The sequence below is a fragment of the Canis lupus genome, chromosome 4, assembly GCF_003254725.2.
Source record: "Canis lupus dingo isolate Sandy chromosome 4, ASM325472v2, whole genome shotgun sequence".
NCBI lineage: Eukaryota > Metazoa > Chordata > Mammalia > Carnivora > Canidae > Canis > Canis lupus.
Window position 1 is genome coordinate 59020910 of NC_064246.1, and position 17491 is coordinate 59038400.

The 17491-nt window shown below is 51.1% G+C and overlaps 1 protein-coding gene across 3 annotated transcripts in view; it reads right to left on the minus strand.

Annotated features, from left to right (window-relative positions):
* Nucleotides 1–287: 287 nt before the first annotated feature.
* The window catches only part of NDST1 (N-deacetylase and N-sulfotransferase 1), a 60247-nt gene continuing 43043 nt past the window's right edge, over nt 288–17491 (minus strand). For all 3 annotated transcript variants that reach the window (XM_049109242.1, XM_049109244.1, XM_049109243.1), the window contains exons 7-15: nt 17092–17220; nt 16105–16287; nt 15024–15120; nt 13677–13800; nt 11400–11574; nt 8877–9047; nt 8103–8212; nt 6275–6377; nt 288–5283 (exon numbers count right to left, since the gene is read on the minus strand). In XM_049109242.1, coding sequence (XP_048965199.1) covers nt 5164–5283; nt 6275–6377; nt 8103–8212; nt 8877–9047; nt 11400–11574; nt 13677–13800; nt 15024–15120; nt 16105–16287; nt 17092–17220 — 1212 coding nt within the window. In that variant the 3' untranslated portion in view covers nt 288–5163. The remainder of the gene's footprint in view (nt 5284–6274; nt 6378–8102; nt 8213–8876; nt 9048–11399; nt 11575–13676; nt 13801–15023; nt 15121–16104; nt 16288–17091; nt 17221–17491) is intronic.

Below are 17491 nucleotides of genomic sequence, written 5' to 3' on the forward strand. Positions count from 1 at the left end.
AGGCTAAAATGCAGATGGCTGGGCCCTACCCCACATGTCAGAAATGACTCTCTGGAAGTGCAGCCCAGGCATCTGCATTTTAAGCAAATTCTCCTGGAATAGGCACTGAGTCCAACTTCTTACATACCCCTGAAAGACGAGGGAAACTGAGGAACAAGATGATTTATCCCTCACCCCCACCACCACTACCCAGGGGTGGCCAGACTGCCTGTGGTCTAAACCTCCCTACCTCCACCCTCCCCGGCAGGTCGTTCGAAAAGTTCAGACAGACAGACATGACCAGTGTGTACAAATAGAACCCCACTTTATTAGCAGTTAGTTCGAGATTGTACATTAATGGAGGAAGGTTCCCACTTTTAACACAACCCAAAACGGCTGGTTTGAGAGCCCTGATCAGGTGAGCTGGGTAGCACCCCCTCTCTTCCCCTCCCCACCCCCACAAGGGAAGGAAACCTGTCTGCTCCCCCAGTGTGCCCCCCACCCTCTCCAGGCAGCCCTCTCCTCTCCCCAGGAAATGACATGAATTTCATGCACAAATTACAAAAGGAGCCCTCTTGCTGATAATAAAAGCTAGCACAGTCATAGAAAACCCTCTCCTCCTTCATTCTCCTCAAGGGCCAGGGAGAGGAAGGAGAGAAGGAGGATGAACTTATTAGGATAAAACACAGCCAGAGTCTCCCTAGGTCCTTGACATTGACCCCTCATAAAGCCCATGTCCACCCTTTGTGGGAACTAAAAAAAAAATCTCTGGCTGCCTGAGCTGGCAAGGGCAGGCCCTGGGGAGCAGCCAGCCCAGGGCTGCAAACCAGGCACCCAACATTGCCTAGAGGACGGGGTCTGGGCCCTCCACCCTCCCTTCAGCTAAAGCAGACCTGCTTTCTTCTTTAACATTGGAAAACCTCTGCTCTAGCCTCACCTGTTCATTCTACAAATGGGGAGGTCAAGGCCCTGGGAGGAAAACCATCACGCAGCTACTAATTGTACCCAGTTGGGACAAAATTTCACATCTCCTGCCTCCGGCCCAGGGCTCTTCTCCTTACACCACAGCTTGGGAGAGGCAGTTCCCCAGTGAGGCCCTTCCCTGGTACATCCCAGGGGCCTGGCTCTGTTCCAGTGCACACAGACCACTGGCCTCCAGGAAGTAAAAACCAGGAGGCCACGAGAGAGAAAGAGAGAGAGAGAAAGAGATGCTATTTGTGCCCTGTGGTCCATTGCCAGGATCAGAAGGGGCAGCAGAGGCTCTCCTGAGCCAGAGGCATCTCCTTCCCAGGAGGCCCAGCACTGCCAGCCCAGCCTCCTCCTTCTAGAGGGGCCCAGGCCAGCTGCAACAGGTGCCTCCCTTGCCTCCCCTGAGCTCCCAGAGCTCCACCTAGCCCTCATGTTGGTTTGGCACTTGGTACAGGGGATGGTAGAGGGGCATCTCAGGCTGGGGTGAAGTTATAAAGTCAGCACAAAAGGCAGAAATCCACACAGCCTAAATAACCCTTGACAAGACAGGGGCTGGAGAGATGTATTCTGTGACACTATGAAGAAATGATCACCCAGATCCAGAATGTGGGACTTCAACAGGACAGCAGGCCTGCTCTCCTCAGAAATAACATCATTTAAAAAACCAAAGCGAGCAGAGAGAGGACTTTTCAGCATTTAAGAGATTGAACGAAAACCAAAGTTACAAGATGTCACGTATGCACCTAGATTGGATCCTGCTTCCAAAACCAGGTGTAAAAGTTATCTGAGGGGAACAGCGAATATAGATTGAATAGCAGCTGTTCTTAGGAAATCACTGTTGTCTTGGGTGTGATACAGGCCAATACGTAGGACGATGTCCTAACTCTTAGGGGATGCAGGTGGAGGCATTTTGGTCAAGTCTCGTGGTATGTGCAACTTATTTTTAAACTAATTCTCGAAAAAACAATACAGAGAGTGAGAAACCAAATGTGGCAAAATGTTCATTTTAAATCTAGATGGAGGAGAGTGAACGTTCATAATAAAATAATTGGTACAACATGTTTTCACTTGCTCTTTCAATAACGAACCCAAGGGGATTGCTCCTACTGAGGCCACCAATCTCTGGGGGTCAGCCTAGTTGTCCTCATTGGGAACAGATGGCTGCTCCTCAGCTGGGCCCCAGAGGCACTGGCTGCTCTACTCACAGGCTTGAGAGAGGCCCATCTTTAAACTCATGCTCCAAGCACGAGATGCCTGCATGACGGGCAGTTCTAGAACACCGAGTAACTGAGGCAGCTGCAGGAGACCATCCTACCTGTGCCCGCCCCAGGCAAAGGCTCATGGGAGGCACGAGAGAATGGATGGTGGAGACCACTACATGATTTAAGCTGTTTCTCTCTTTCTGTTTCTCTCTCTTTCTCTTTTTTTTGGCCAAGTACAGTGAATTAGTGAACATTGAAGATGCAGAGATGCTGTACCCACTGCCCTCTGGTTTGCCCCTCTCATGAGGAGGATCTGTGTGCTCAGAAGCTGAGCCCCTAGAGGGATATGTCTGTCCCCCCACCCCAATATCTACAGGTCCTGGCAGTGGGTCCACGAGCAAGATTCATTAGTGGGAAGGGAATAAGTAGCAGTGACCACAGAGACATAGAACATGTGGCAGGTCAAGACCCCAGCCTCCCAGAAGGGCCCGTACAACATTCCCCAATATTTCCTTTACTCCCATGGGGTCTCAAACCTGCCTGCTCCTTCCTCGGGCCAGAGGCAAAGAGAAATGGAGCTCCTCGCCCACCAGCCATTCTGAACTCCCAGAGATGGGGGCAGGTGTCCAGACACAGAGGGAGCTGTAAGGTCTGCACAGGCCACAGAGCCCAAGCCCTTCACCAGAAGACGGGAGATGAGGCCCGGGGTTTGCACTATGGAAGTCGCTGCCCCATTCTGTGAGTCTGGTTCCACGGCACTGGCAAGTCTTCCCGAGTGTACAAGCAGGCATGCCACCCTGTCCCCAGACACTCTGTTCCTCATCCCCTGCGGGGTTGACACTGGGCTCTCAGGCTCAAAGGCCCCGATGAGAAGCACGATGGGAAGGCTTCCCTCGGGAGACCATGAACCCACATGCAGCTGTCCCACTGAGTACTCGCCTTTCTTCTCCACCGCTGGCAAAGAACTTGAGGCAAGGGGACGAATTCGGAGGTCAGACAGAGCCAGCCCCGTGCAGACGGGGGAGGACCTCTCAGGGAGAGCAAGGCAGGACTGCACACGCAGACCAGGAACTGAGAAGGCTCAAAGGCACCCTGGCTGGGAAGGAGTGGTTTGTCCCCTATCCTGGAATGACCACGGGGGTGACTGAGGGAGAGACAGGAGCCTGGCACAGAGCAGGGTCCCCAGGATGGGCTCAGAGGCAGTGTGGCATTGGAAGAAGAGCACTGGACTCAGAATCAGGAGCCTCGAGTTCAATTCTCGGCCCTGCTCGCACCCAGTTCCGAGACTTTGGCCCGAGAGGCCGCCTCGCCTTTCTGGACCTGTTTCCATACCCATCAAAGGACCCTTCCAGCCCCAAGATGCTAGAGTCTTCTGCACAAGACAAGGCTCTCCAGAAAGGGTTTCCTGGATGTCGGCTGGAAGCTGAACTGGCAGTGGGAGGGGCTGGGGAGAGGCGCCCAGCCTTAGTCACTTCACATTGTTAATGGAGGGGGTAGGAGCAGACCCTAACCGGAAGACAGCCCCGAGATCCCATGGTCTGCAGGGGGCCTGGAGACAGCTCTGTGGGTCCCAGTGGGCAGCCCAGCTCCCAGGGCAGCTCCCAACCTAGCACCATGTGAGGGGGAGGGGACAGGCCCGCCTTTGGCCCCCAGCCTCCCACCCCAGCCCTGCTGTTTCCTTTGGCCGAAGTTCCTCCAGGGTCACTGCGCTTCATGGAGCCAGGTTTCCTGGAGAGAGTAGGTCTTCCCTGCACATCTCACCACCTCTGTTCAGCTGCAGAAGCCCCAGGGCAGCCACGACACTTGGGGAGGGAACAGAGACCTCTTCCAGGGGCACCTCACCCTCCCCTCCCTGCCATCCCGTTCTCTAGCACTGAGATAGGACACTGGGGCTTGCCACCATTTTGTACAACTGAATTAAAAACAAACCCAACCAAAAAAAATATAATATATATATATACACATTATATATATATATAACACAGTGCGACCCCAGCACCCAGGGTATAAACTCTGGCACCAAGAAAAAAAAAAAAACAAAATATTAAAATACTTTAGCTTCTTAGTATTTGGGGGGTTAATGGGGGTGGGTCTCGAGGAGCCCTTGGCCACAGGTAGCTGGGGCAAAGGCGTGGGTGGCAGGCTCACCCACTCTGCCCAGGGTCTGCCAGGGGCCAAGGTTGGGGGTGGGCATGGGGAGGACATATGTACATTGGGACATGGATACTGGCAGACTCCTGAACCGCCTCAGCCTTTTACCACAGGAAATACCACACGTCCTATCCCAGGGTGAGGAACAGGGGTAAGGAGGCCTGGGTCTCGGGGTCCGATGGCACGGCAGCGCCCCAGGGTCCCGACGAAGGCCCTGAGGACTGGGTCGATGCTGTAGGACTCAGCGATTCTTTCCTCCAAAGAGCAGGTGAGATGGGAAGGGATTAACCAGAATGTGTGTAGAGGCTGCCACCCCCACATCCAGCCTCGTGACTCTGGGTACCCAGCTGACCCCTCCGAAGTGCCTGGCTCGAAACACTCGGGGAAGCGGCCCCTCTCTCTCCCCTGTTTGGCAAAAAGCCCCGTGGGGCTCCTCCTCCTGTTGTCTGGAGGACAGGGAACATATGGCAGCTAATACTGAGGGGACACCCTGCCGGGGCAGGGGCTGACGGGGTGAAGGGGAGGGCGTGGTTGGTAGAACACAGTGAGGGACAGAAAAGGAGTCTCGCAGACTCCCTCCTACCAGGAAGCGGCCCTTCCACCAACAGGGAGGGCCGAGAACGGAATGGACCTCTGGTGGCCAGGGAGGTCCTGGAGGCCCCAGACCCAGCACTGGATGCTCTGAGGCGCTGTGGACCCGCCTGGCCTCTTCTCCTGGCCCTGCCTGGGCCTCCGCTGAGTATTGCTCCTAAGTGCTCGGCCAGCCCAGGCCCAGCTCCCCACCCTGCGGGTCAGTCTGGCTCAGCGTGCGGCAGGCCGTCCAGGCCGTCACAAACGTTCAGTCTGGCTGTGGCGGCCGTGGCTACCTGGTGTTCTGGAGGTCCTCCCGCAGCCAGGTGGGCAGGGTCTGGCCCATCTTGTACAGCAGCTTGGAAAGCTCGATGTTGTGGTCCCGATAATAGTCCTTCAGGAAGGCGCGGGACTGGAACGGGAAGGAAAGTTCGGGTCTCGGTGAGGCGCGGATCCGAGGGGGATCCCCCCTCTCTGTGAAACCACCACTCTGTCAGCGCCCACCCACCCACCTATAGTTTATTCACCATCTTCTTCAAAAAGGTGGCCTCTGAAAGAAAACTCCTATATAGCAGGACACAAGGTCAAAATCCTTGTGATGGGGAGACAAGGGGGAATCGATTAACATCAGGACAATTGAAAGTCACAGCGTGTGACTCCTCCATCGTTGGACGTTGGACGTGCCATTGTCTCCTGTGAGAACACCCAGCCCTCCAGCCTCGGTCCCAATGCTGCCCTGTCCTTGCACCCCGACTCCAGAGTCCCTCCCAGCCACAAGGAGCACCTCTGCGTTCTGAGTTCCCTTAGCACACAAGCACGACTCTCTTACTGCCTGTCTTGTATTCTTATGGGTGTGTGTGACCTATTTCCCTCCTAAACTAAGAGTCCCTTGAAGGCAACGAACATGCCCCATTCACCCTCAAAGCCCACAGCATTCAGTCCCAGGCACAAGGTAATAAATACTCACTTGACTAAATCATTTCTAACCTGCATGTCCCAGCTGATATTCCCTCCTTTTAAGAACCCCATCCAATGGGATCCCTGGGTGGCTCAGCGGTTGAGTGCCTGCCTTCTGTCCAGGTCCTGGGACTCCAGGATCAAGTCCCACATCAGGCTCCCTGCATGGAGCCTGCTTCTCCCTCTACCTATGTCTCTGCCTCTTTCTCTCTCTCTCTCTCTCTCTCTCTGTCTCTCATGAATAAATAAATAAAATCTTTTTAAAAAAGATTAAAAAATAAGTTAAAAAAAAAAAAGAACTCCATGCTCCCCCCTTGCTCCACATGCATGCCAAGGAATGCCAAGGCCATTAAGGTGCTGGGTGCAGGGTAAAGGGGAGATTGAATCCCCGCCAGTCAGGGAGCCCCTCCAGTGATCCAGCTGCCACAGGCAGTGTGTCTACTTACATCCAGGTCCATCTCTGGGTATTTCCGGCCCTTGCTTTTGCCCAGACACTTGGTTTTTCCTCCTTCAAGCAGTTGGCACCAAAATCCTTTCTTTGGATCAAACCTGTGGAGGTGGGGAAAGCCTGTGGATGGGAGCTGGTCCAGCCCATCCGCTTCCAACCTGAAGGCAATGTTCACAGAGTGGCAGTGCCTAGACCATGAAACCCACTCTCCTAAGCATGCTCTGGAACCCACAGATAGATGGATGTGTGGGGCTGGGGTTTGCCCATGGGCTACACTAAACCCGCCTGCCCCCTTCTTCCTCGCCGAAGACAGCTCGCATGCTCTGAATCTCTTCTTGTTCTGGCTGGTCAGCCCAAGTCCCTTTAGCAACCCCACAACACGAACACGTGCCATCCTTCAGGATTTGGGGAAATCTTCCCTGAGCATTCTCCTACTCAGGGCCGAGCAACGTTTTTCACCCAAGAACCCAAAATGGGAAAAAAGTTTCGTGGTATTTTCTGGGTGCGTGTTTCAATAAATTATCTATTTTTCAAGAAATGCAGTGTCTGCAGTTGTACTTAAGCATGTCCATCACTGGGAAGTTTTGGCTTTGGGAGTAAATTTCAGAAGTGACAGAGCAAGACTGCCTTCAGGATTGGAAGTCAAAGGTTTTTTGTGGGAGGAGATGAGATCTGAAGCCGCCAAGGAGAGGGGAGGCACACTGGCATCAGAATTCCACCCCAGATCAGGAACCAGTAGGAGCTTCTTGGGCGTGAGGACAGCCAGAAAAACAGAATTCACATTTGGCAGGTGTGGGAGACAGGGATTTCTGAATGGGTCACAGGGTAGGCATAAAGGAGGAAGAAGATGATGGTGATGATGATGATGAAGATGATAATTTTTGAGCATCAGTACATGCCAGGCACTGAGCTAAGAGCTCCACACGCATGCCTCATTCAATACAGTCACCCTTGGGAGGTAGGAGTTATCTATCACCTTTATCCCCAATTTGCAGATGAGGAAGGTGAGGTCTGAAGGGGCTAAAACACTTGTCCAAGGTCACACAGTTAAAGAAGTAATGGGTCTGGGATCCTAACCAGGCATCTCTGATACCATAGCCCAACACCTTTAGCTGTTGCTCCTGTCTGCATCAAGGTAAAAGAAAGGACTGTTTCTCTTTTTCACCTTCAACTTCCAAGATAGTGAGAAGGGAACATTCTTGCTGCATGACTTTCTCAAGAAGGTAGCCAGGGAAGGTGACTCTTTTCCTCCCTCTTGAGACCCCCCTTCCCTATTCAGCTGCATGAGTCACCTGTCCATATAATATGGCACTAGGAGACACCACTCCCCGGCCCTGAGCTCTTGCAACACAGGTTGGCCTCTACTCATCTTGGAAGGGCATTCCCAGTGCGCTTGTACCAGGTTCTGAGTGAGTGGGATTATCAGTCATTGACAATATTTATAGTTTCCTTTTCCTGAAATTATATTTAGATCATAATCTAATGCTAAGAAACCCTTGTGGGAACTGGGGCAGCTTAATGTTAATCTAACTTACTTCCATAAAAGATTCTGAACATGTTCAGGACAGACTGAAAAGAAAACCCCAGAGGTGGAACTCACATATTTATCACCTCTTTTTTTCTTGAATTGATACCTTTGTTAATATGACTCAAACCATATTAATATTAGCTTTTCTGCTAAACAGCCATCAGGAACATACACACTTTCTAACACTCGCTAACTCTAATTTATCTGTGTCTCTCCCACCATCATTCAAGACTTTGGCTTTTTGGTCCAGGTGCTTGCTCAGAAAATCACCCTGTTGAAAAGCCAAGGCAATACTCACGCCAAGGTTTTGTGGTAGTCAATAGTGTTGGTCACCCCAAGGAACTTTTGCACTGTGTCCATCACTTTGGCAGGTTCTGTTCGCAGCAGTTTGCCATCCAGGACCAGAATCTGGAGAAAAGAGAAAAGGGAAAAGGATGATCTGTGTTCACTCCAGTGTTCACGCTAGTGGCGAAGAGGTTCCCAGTCTCCTGGTCAGCAGCCACGGTACAAATTGGGGACTCTTCACTCTACAGCCTCCGCCTCCTCTTCCACTTCTGAGCAGTCCCCACACCTCAGGCTTCCACAATCCAACTCCCTGCTCTCTGCCAGCTTCCCTCTCCTAGAGATGTAGCTATCACCCCAATCCTGCCTGCCCCTCACAATCCTACCATATCCCTCTCTGCCTCCCTCCAAGCCTCTGGCCCAACATCACTCTCCTACCTAAACCCTCCAAGGCTTTCCCTAAAATGCCTCATGTGATCTGGCCCTGCTTACCTCCTGGATCAGGCTCTCTCTAAGTCACCACACCCTTCCCAGGAAGGTAGCCTATCCTGGGACTTTCAGGGGCCCCTTAGGGACACAGAACCTGTTATGATGGGACAAGGGCTGAGGGGATTCTCATCCATCAGCCTTGGGATAAACACAAATGAAATTTTCAAAGACCCCAAAGGTCTAGCTGGCCAATGAGGGCATTTCTGGCCCCGTGGCTGACAAAAGAGATTTGTAGCTCTCTGCTAGCTGTCACAAGCCAGAGCTGTGAGTGCCCTCCCAAGGGTCCGGGACAGGTGGCTACCTGGTTGGCATGAAAGGCGCTGAGCCAGCGCTCGATGTGGGTGGCGTACCAGCCGGGGACCAGGCAGCGGTTCTGGAGGGCACGCAGCTTCAAGGACGCGTCGGGCCCAGCCGTGATCACCTCGTGAAAGGTGTACTTCAGGGCCACTGGGTCATCGTGTGCGCGCTGGTGCTACGGGGAAGGGACAGGACGGTCAGTACACCACATGGAAGGCACAAAGGTCTTGAGGCCGCAGCTGTGAAATGGCCAGAAGACCCAGGACTGGAGCCCTCAGTTCAAGACCCGGATCTGCCTCTCATCCTCTTTGACTTCAGAGAGTCACGGTCCCTGAGTGCTTGAGTTTTTCCATCTTTGCAAGATGGGAGTTGGATCGGATCAGAGTTTCCAAATGTGGGTCATCCACTCACTGCCTCTCCTATTTCTGCCACCCCCACAAGCCACCTGTGTTGCCAATGTCAACGTACTTTGATTTATATTGACTCATCTCTCTTATTCACATAAAACTTATTTCAAAATCAAACTCACTATCGCCTCCATAAACAGAAAACCAGAATCAGTTGTCACATAAAGAAGGTAACCATTCATAAATACAATAAAAATAAAACAATGTTCTCAAATGCCAGCCAGACATCAATGTCTGCTCTAGGTCCTGAGCTCACAGCTTGTACTCTTTTCGTTGAAAGTAGAGCTTAGCAACATTAGAAAGGACTTAAGAGCCTTTTACACTAAAGTGAGAATTTGTCCTTTATGGATTAACTCTTTGTGTCCCCTCCCCAAAATTCATATGCTGAAGCCCTAACCCATAATATGATGGTATTTGGAGGTGGGGCCTGGGAGATAATCAGAGGTAGCTGAGGTCATGATGGTGGGGCCACCATGATGAGGTCAGTGCCCTTACAAGAAGTGACACCAGAAGGCACCTGGGTGGCTCAGCGGTTGAGCGTCTGCCTTTGGCTCAGGGCATGATCCCGGGGTCCTGGGATCGAGTCCCACATGGGCTCCCTGCATGGAGCCTGCTTCTCCCTCTGCCTGTGCCTCTGCCTCTCTCTGTGTCTCTCTCATGAATAAATAAATAAAGTATTTAAAAAAAGAAGTGACACCAGAGAGAGCGGGTGCTCTCCCTCTCTCATGCTTGCATTCTCTCTCCCTTTCCCTCTCCCTCTCTACCTTGTGAGGACACAGTGAGAAGGCAACTGTTTAAAAGTCAGGAAGAGGGATCCCTGGGTGGCGCAGCGGTTTGGCGCCTGCCTTTGGCCCAGGGCGCGATCCTGGAGACCCAGATCGAATCCCACATCGGGCTCCCGGTGCATGGAGCCTGCTTCTCCCTCTGCCTGTTGTGTCTCTGCCTCTCTCTCTCTCTGTATGACTATCATAAATAGATAAAAAAATGTTTAAAAATAAAAAAAAAATAAAAATAAAAAATAAAAGTCAGGAAGAGCCATGTCACCAGGAACCAAATCCGCTGGCACCCTGATCCTGTACTTCTAGCCTCCGGAACTGTAAGAAATAAACCTCTTGTTTAAGCCCCCAGTCCATACTGTTATGGCCGTCCAAACAGACTAAGACAGGACAAGAAAAGAGCCAGAAAGGGGCAAATGCCATGTTTGAAGCACCTACAATAATGCCACAGGCCCTTGGCATCCAGAGACCAGGAGCCTGCCCAGCAGGGGTCACTCTTGAGCCTCCACGCTCACACACAGCTCCGGGTGGGCAGTGAGAGAAGAGAGCAAGTAGGGTCTGTACCCGGCCCCCTGCCGGCACTGTGGACAGCAGTGAGGCTCCGGAGAAGAAGTGACAGGCTCAGAGGGTGGCAGGGAGGTGCTGAAAGTGGCCATACTGAGGAGGTCTTCCCCCTATACCCTGGCACTGGATCATAAAGCCAGGAAGATTGGCAGGCAGGGTAGGAAACCCCCAGAAGGCCTGAGCCTAGGATTTTCCATAAGCCTAGTAGAATGGCTCAGATGAAATTAAGTCAGGTCATTGAAGTTAAAGAAACTTCTAGTTCTTACATAGTCAAGTAGGAGTTAGGAGTCATACCCTCTCTAGCACAGACAAGAGTCAGGTAACTTCTTTATCTGATCAGGTGTTTGCATCCTCTACTATAAATGGGGAGTCCTATGCCTTATCCTTCTCTGAATCCCTACCCTCACCCCACCCAGAATCTAGCGAGGAGGCCAGTTAGTATGATCACTGTTCACCAAATCTCACTTTCATCAAGGTAGAACGAGCTTCCACCTCTTGTTGGTGTCAGAATCAGAGGCGGAACCCCCAGTGAAGCTGGCAGGGTAAGTAGGTAACTGTAGGCTGGGATGCAACGTGGATTTCCACCTGTCTCCTCCACTAGGCTAGAAGCACTGTGGAGGTAGGACTCTGGTCTTACCCACCACCCCATTCCAGAAGCCTAGCTTAGGGCTGATCCACAGTAGGTGCTTAGTAAACACCTGCTGAATGAACACATGAGTAACTGAGTTGTGTACAGAGCCCCATGCCCCTACCCAGGGCTCCGCCCCAGCCCCGGCTCACCTGGTACCAGGAATAGGCCCGGTCCGCTGGGTTGATGAGGATGGTCAGGACCTTGGCCTTGGGTAACAGAGCAGCTGCCCGCCGGGGCGCCACTTCCGAATCAAAGTAGTTGGCGCTTTTCTCAAAGTAAAAGTCGGAGGTGGTGTTGGAGGGGATAGGAAAGAACTCCATGTACCTGCAGGAAGCCCAGAGAGAAGAGCTCACAGGCAAGACTCATGAGAAGGGGGTCCGAGGAACGCATCATGAGAGGGTGAGGGTCGGTGGGGGTAGCATTTCAGAAAGCAAGCAGGGCGCATTAATCCCAAGGACCTGCTTCAGGCAGGGATTCTAGATGGATGACCACTTTTTCGAATCCAACGCTTTTCAGGGGGTACTTTGGAGTCAGGAGGATGTGAAGACTTATAGAAGTGATATGAGTTGTAAAAATATGGGATGGGGTCGGTGTGGAGTGTCTTTGAATCCTAAACCAGATGTTCCCAGTTAAAGTGATAGGGCCTCAACTCACTGCCTCTAGGGGGAGAACTGGGACACCTCTGACCCTAGGAAGAGCCAGCATGGACCTGAGGGGTGCCCTGTCTTGCCTCTAGAGTACAGGATTTCTTTCCTGATCTAGGATGGCGCTTTCAACACTGTCACTGTGGACCAGGAGACAGGGGTGGGGGGTGTGGGGGAATAGGGTGTGTGGGTGTGTCACTTTCGGCCAGCCACACTTCTCCACTGGCCTCATGTGGATCAGCCTGACGGTTTTCCAGATGAGCCTCCCATATCCCACCCAGAGTGACTTCCACACCAATCCTTTGGCTCATTTCGGAAAGCTAAATGAACACTCCAGAGCCTCCCAGGGGCACCTACTCATGCAAAATAGTGGTACAACTTCAGGGGTTCATGGAAGCCAAAGGCTGCTGGCCCACCTTAGGTAAGGGTGTAGGATCCCTACTATATCCTGGGAGACAGGGCTACTCTAGGGAGGTACCAGGAACCCCTTTATCGGAACCACCTTGGGGCTTCGGAGATTCCTCACCCCACCCTACACCTATCTACAAAATCAAAATCTCGGGAATGGAGCTGAGGAATTGTTCGCTCTCTCCTATGTCTGAATTTTCTTATTTATTATTCTTTAAAATCCCAGCTAATTAACATATGGTGTTACATTAGTTTCAGGTGTATTTCTGAATTTTCTTTATGAAATAGCATCTGTATGCCCACAGTCCATTGTTTGTGACACCTAAATTGAGAAAGCTCTAAAAACAGAAGCTTTCCCCCTCAAGTTTATAGCAAAGCCATTTGGCAGCAAAACTTGATGTATTAATCTTAGTGGAAGGATTCACAGACTTTTCTATAGACATATTAGCGCATGTACTTGCTAGTGGGGCACCTGCTAATGGGGTGCTACTGGAAGTGTTGCTAAATGTATAGTGTCCTAGCATACTACCTCCCTAAAATCTGAGAGATGGTGACTTCCAGTGATACACCTGGCTACACTGTTTTTAGACAAGAGATAGTAGACATATTAGAGATACAGACAGGTAGGCATCTAGGTAGGCAGATGATAGATAAATGAGAGAGAAAAAAGTATAGAAAAATACAAACAAACAGAAGAATGCCCATAATCTCTCTAATCTCTCTACCCAGGTAAACTACTGACATGAAAATAATAAAGAAGAGTAATACACGTATAGGCTAAAAAGAGGTGAATAGTAGAGAAAGATGCAAATTGAAATAAGTGGAGTGTAAAACTGTCCCCATGAAGCCGCCCCTCCATATCCTTGGGTGACAGGCTCTGGGGGGGAAGCTGCAATTTCCACCACCTCCTCTGGCAACTCCTCAAAGGCTAGTAAGCCGCCTCTGAAGGACTCACAAGAACACCTCCTGCTCCGTGGTCAGACAAAGTTCAGCCAGCTCTCAGGGTGAGAACACTTGGATCTTAGCCCCTGCTCTGTCCCCAACTCTGTCCCCAATTTTGGGCAAGTCCCTAGCCTCCTCTGGGACTCAGACTATTTTCCTGCAAGCAAGGGATGGGCTGGCTTTCACTTCCAGCAGTCTTTGACCCCAGGAGGTGATGAAAAAGGGCAAAGGGCTTCCTCATCAAATGTCCCGCCTGTGACAAGGCTCCAACATCATGACTCAAGGGTCACTGAGCTTTGTCCCTGTTTACAGGAACTTTAGCTGTGTGAGAGTAAGTGCCAGCTGCTTCCTGCTGTGTCCACAGAAGACCTTCTCCAGGGCAGACTCCATGACAGCCTTCCCATCCAGCTCTGGTCAGAAAGGGCCACTCACCAGTCGATGCCTTTGTGATAGTTGTGGCCATTAAAAAACTGGATCTCCTCAAAGGTCTCTGAGCTGGGGTAGTTGCTGCTGAGGTCCGGGTGCATGCCCAGGAACAGGTAGAGGGCCGTGGTGCCTGCAAGGATGGAAGGCAACTGATGGAAGGCAGATGGAAGGCCCAGCCCAGAACACAAAGATGGGAGTCTGAGATCCTGGGTTCTGTGTCCAGCTCTCCATGACTCACTGGGAGATCCTGGGAAAGTCCATTGCCTTCTCTGGGGCTTAGTTTCTTCATCTATATAACCAAAGAATTTTACGAAAGCCAGGACAGCAAATACGGGGCATGGGTGTGGGCACCTCCCACTCCTGGCTCCATTGTAGACATCACTAATCAATCATGGCATTTCTAAACACTACACAAGAAATTGGCCTCAGAATCCTTCCCAGCCCTGTACTCTAGAAGCCATGCCCAGTTCATTAGTATCATCTCATAATCTCAGAACTAGATGGTTTCCAGGTCTGGGCCTCTGTCCTCTGATATGTGGGAGGAGCTCAGGGAAAAGGTTGCCCCAGACCCTGCAGTCTGTGGATGTGAAATTCGTGAAGAGCTAAGAGATTTGGCTCAATTGCCTTCTCTTCTGGGCATCCTTCCCTTACCTACACTTTCTGCCTTACTCGACAGTATAGAACCTACCCCCTCCTTTAGAGAATTGATTCCTTTCCTGTGTGTGAGTCTATGGTTTGTATGGCATAATGAGATGTCTTGGAAGAGAAGGAGACTATAGAGTTTAGTTTCCTTAAGAGTATAAGGTTTGGGGGTCAGAGAGATAAGGGTTCAAGACTCAGATCTGTCATTTTCTAACTGAATGTGTCAGGGGAGGTCACTTAACTTCTCTGAGCCTCAAGTTTTCTATCTGTAAAATGGGATTACGCAGTCATGCTTTACAGCGTGTCTAGACAGCAAATACTTAGCAACCATATCACCACTCCTCCCTCTTGCACCTCTGGCAGACATGACTAATTGATTACAGTCCTCTTTGCACTGAACCAGTTTTGCCTGGCACTGCTCAAATGTGCAGAACAGCTGATCTGGGCTTCTTTGCCTAGACTCAGAGACTCCCAAGAAGAGAACTCCCTAAGGTTGTGGTTCAGGACAGACAGGGATATTCTACACCCACCTCCACCCCCTCCCCATTTCCATACTGATAGGCAGTTCATGTTCATCCCAACTTCACTCTCACTTCCTGGGGAAAAGGGGGTAGATTGTTGGGGAGTAGAACCAGGGCAAGGTGGTCCCCAAAATTCTATGGCTGAGACAGCAGGCAGTGGGGGATGCTGGCCAAGAGCAAAGAGACTTGCCTGTTTTCTGGGGGCCAATGATGAGGAGCTTTGGGAAGCGGTCACATGTCTTCTCCTTGGACCAGATGTCTTTGTGGCGTTTGTCCTCACAGGGGTCCTAAAACAATAGTGGAAGGAATGTTGGGGGAACGGGCAAACCCAATGAATGGATTCTCATTGCACATGGATACATGGTTCTTACAGTGCTACCAGGTGGAATAACTACATGTGTCCTTGACATATCCCCACCTCAGGACACTGAGCTGCCAGCAAGCAGGGACCACTTCTGGTTAGTCCCAGAAAAATACTCAGTCCAGTGCTTAGCACATAACAGAAGCTCATGGGCCCTTGTTGAGTTTAACTGGATAAGCTGGTGTCTGGACCAGGGGTCAGCACACTTTTTCTGTATAGTTCAGTCAATCTTTTGGTAAGTGCTTAGTAACTACTTGAGGCTGGGGTACTATCGGGTCTCTGTTACAACTACTCAATTCTGTTGTTGCAGCATGAAGGCAGCCATAAACAGTACATACAAGAATGAGTGTGGATGGGTTTCAATAAAACTTTATTGACAGAAACCGATTACAGGCCAGATTTGGCCCATGAGCCATGGTTTATGGACTCCTGGTCTGAAGCATGAGACTGTTTCAATTCCAGCTTTGCTTCAGTTTCCAGATTTTGACAGCCTCCAGGGGAGACTTCTTCAAGAACTGCCTGCCAAAACCCTCCCATCAGCCCCCTTTCCATGGTACAGAGCCTACTAGTGTGAGAAGGGACAAAAAGGATGATCTAAGAGTCTAACCGGGCCATACAGTTGCTTTCACCTGCACTTGATCTATACTATGTTCACATATAGTTCTGTAGTCCTTTTTCAGGTATGTGTGAGTGTGCATGCACGTGGGTCTGTGTGGGAAGTGTATACATACCTGTGTGTATGAGAACAAGTGAGTGTGCCCATGCTGGTGAGCAAGTGCGCACCTGAGTTTACGCTCAAGAGAGAGCACGAGGGGGTAAGGCCCGAGCCCATATCTAGCATGTGTGCCTGCGAGTGGTGGGCATTCCATCTCTGCAACAAGACACCCGGCCCACCACCCCACCCACCCACCTGCCAGAGCGGGTCTTTCTCCTCGGAGAAGATCTGGAAGTACTTCTGGGCCAGCTGCACTGGGGGCAGCGTCTGCAGCCGGAGGTTGGTCCAGGAGTGCAGGAAGCGCACCAGGTGCTTGAAGGTATACAGGCCCAGGCGGTCATTCCCATAGTTAGACAGGTGTGTCATGAAGATGCTGATCTGCTCCAGGGGAGGGGAGGTGGGGGGACAGGGCTGGTCAGCATCTGGAGGTCACAGCCCCACCCCACTTTTGACTCTTCTAGTCTTGCTGCAGCTTACAGAGTCACTCTATGACCAGTCCAAGGTTCACTAGGGCCGTTAACAAACTCGCTGTGTGACCTTGGCCAAGGCACAGCCTGGTGAACCCAGGGGCTGACGGACCACCGACTATCACAACCCTGAAATAGGAAGCTGACCTACTGTGCAGTCATTTTGTTGTTCTTTTGTATTTTTTGGTGGGGTGTTCATGGAAGACAGGAGTACTCAGTTATCACATAAAGCTGAATAACATTACCACTTGGTATCTACTTAATACTATTAAAGCATGAATCATTATTTCCATTTCACAAATAAGGAAAGAGAGAGCCAGAAAGCTCAAATGAATAGTTTAAAAAATATATATTATATATATACACATATATATATAGTTTACAGATTGATGATTCACCGTGTATATGAGTATATAACAACCATATATTTATACACATACACAAAGACTGGAAAGAGAACACAGACAAAAATGCTCACACTATTGCATTGAAGTATGAGATTCTGAAAGGAAAAAGAAAAGACAACTCAGATTCTTTTCCCAAGGTCACGCAGCAGAGCAGGGCCACAGCCAGGGGTGCAGAGTGGGTTTCCTGACTCCCAGCCCTCATACCTGCTGCCACCCCTTCTCCCCGGGCCCAGGAAAGCCAGCCTCGGCCACAGACAGCTGTCCAGCACCAGCCCCTCACCACCAGCCAAGGGCTATGGAGCACTCACAGGATTGAGGAGCACGGTGAGGAAGAGCTCGCCCCCATTGATGATCTTGTCCAGCTCACTGGAGCCACCAGGGTACTCATTGTAGAAGATGGTGTGTGTGAAGAGGCCACATGTCTGCCGCGGGAGGACCTGGGGATGGGGCAGGAGAGAGCTGTGGCATCTCCAGCCATGGGTGGAGGTAGAAGACCCTTCCTCAGGAGAAGGGCCAGGGTACCTCCTCAGAAAGGCAGCCTCTTGTGTGACTACACAGCCCCCACTCTTGGGGGTCTTCTCCCCCATAGACCTCCTGCAGCCTGTGACATCCCCTCAAGTGAGCTCACGGCCCTTGCCAGTTTACATACTTCAACACTATTCTCTGTAACAAAGTGAGCAGGCCCAAAAGTCACAGAGATAGGCAAGC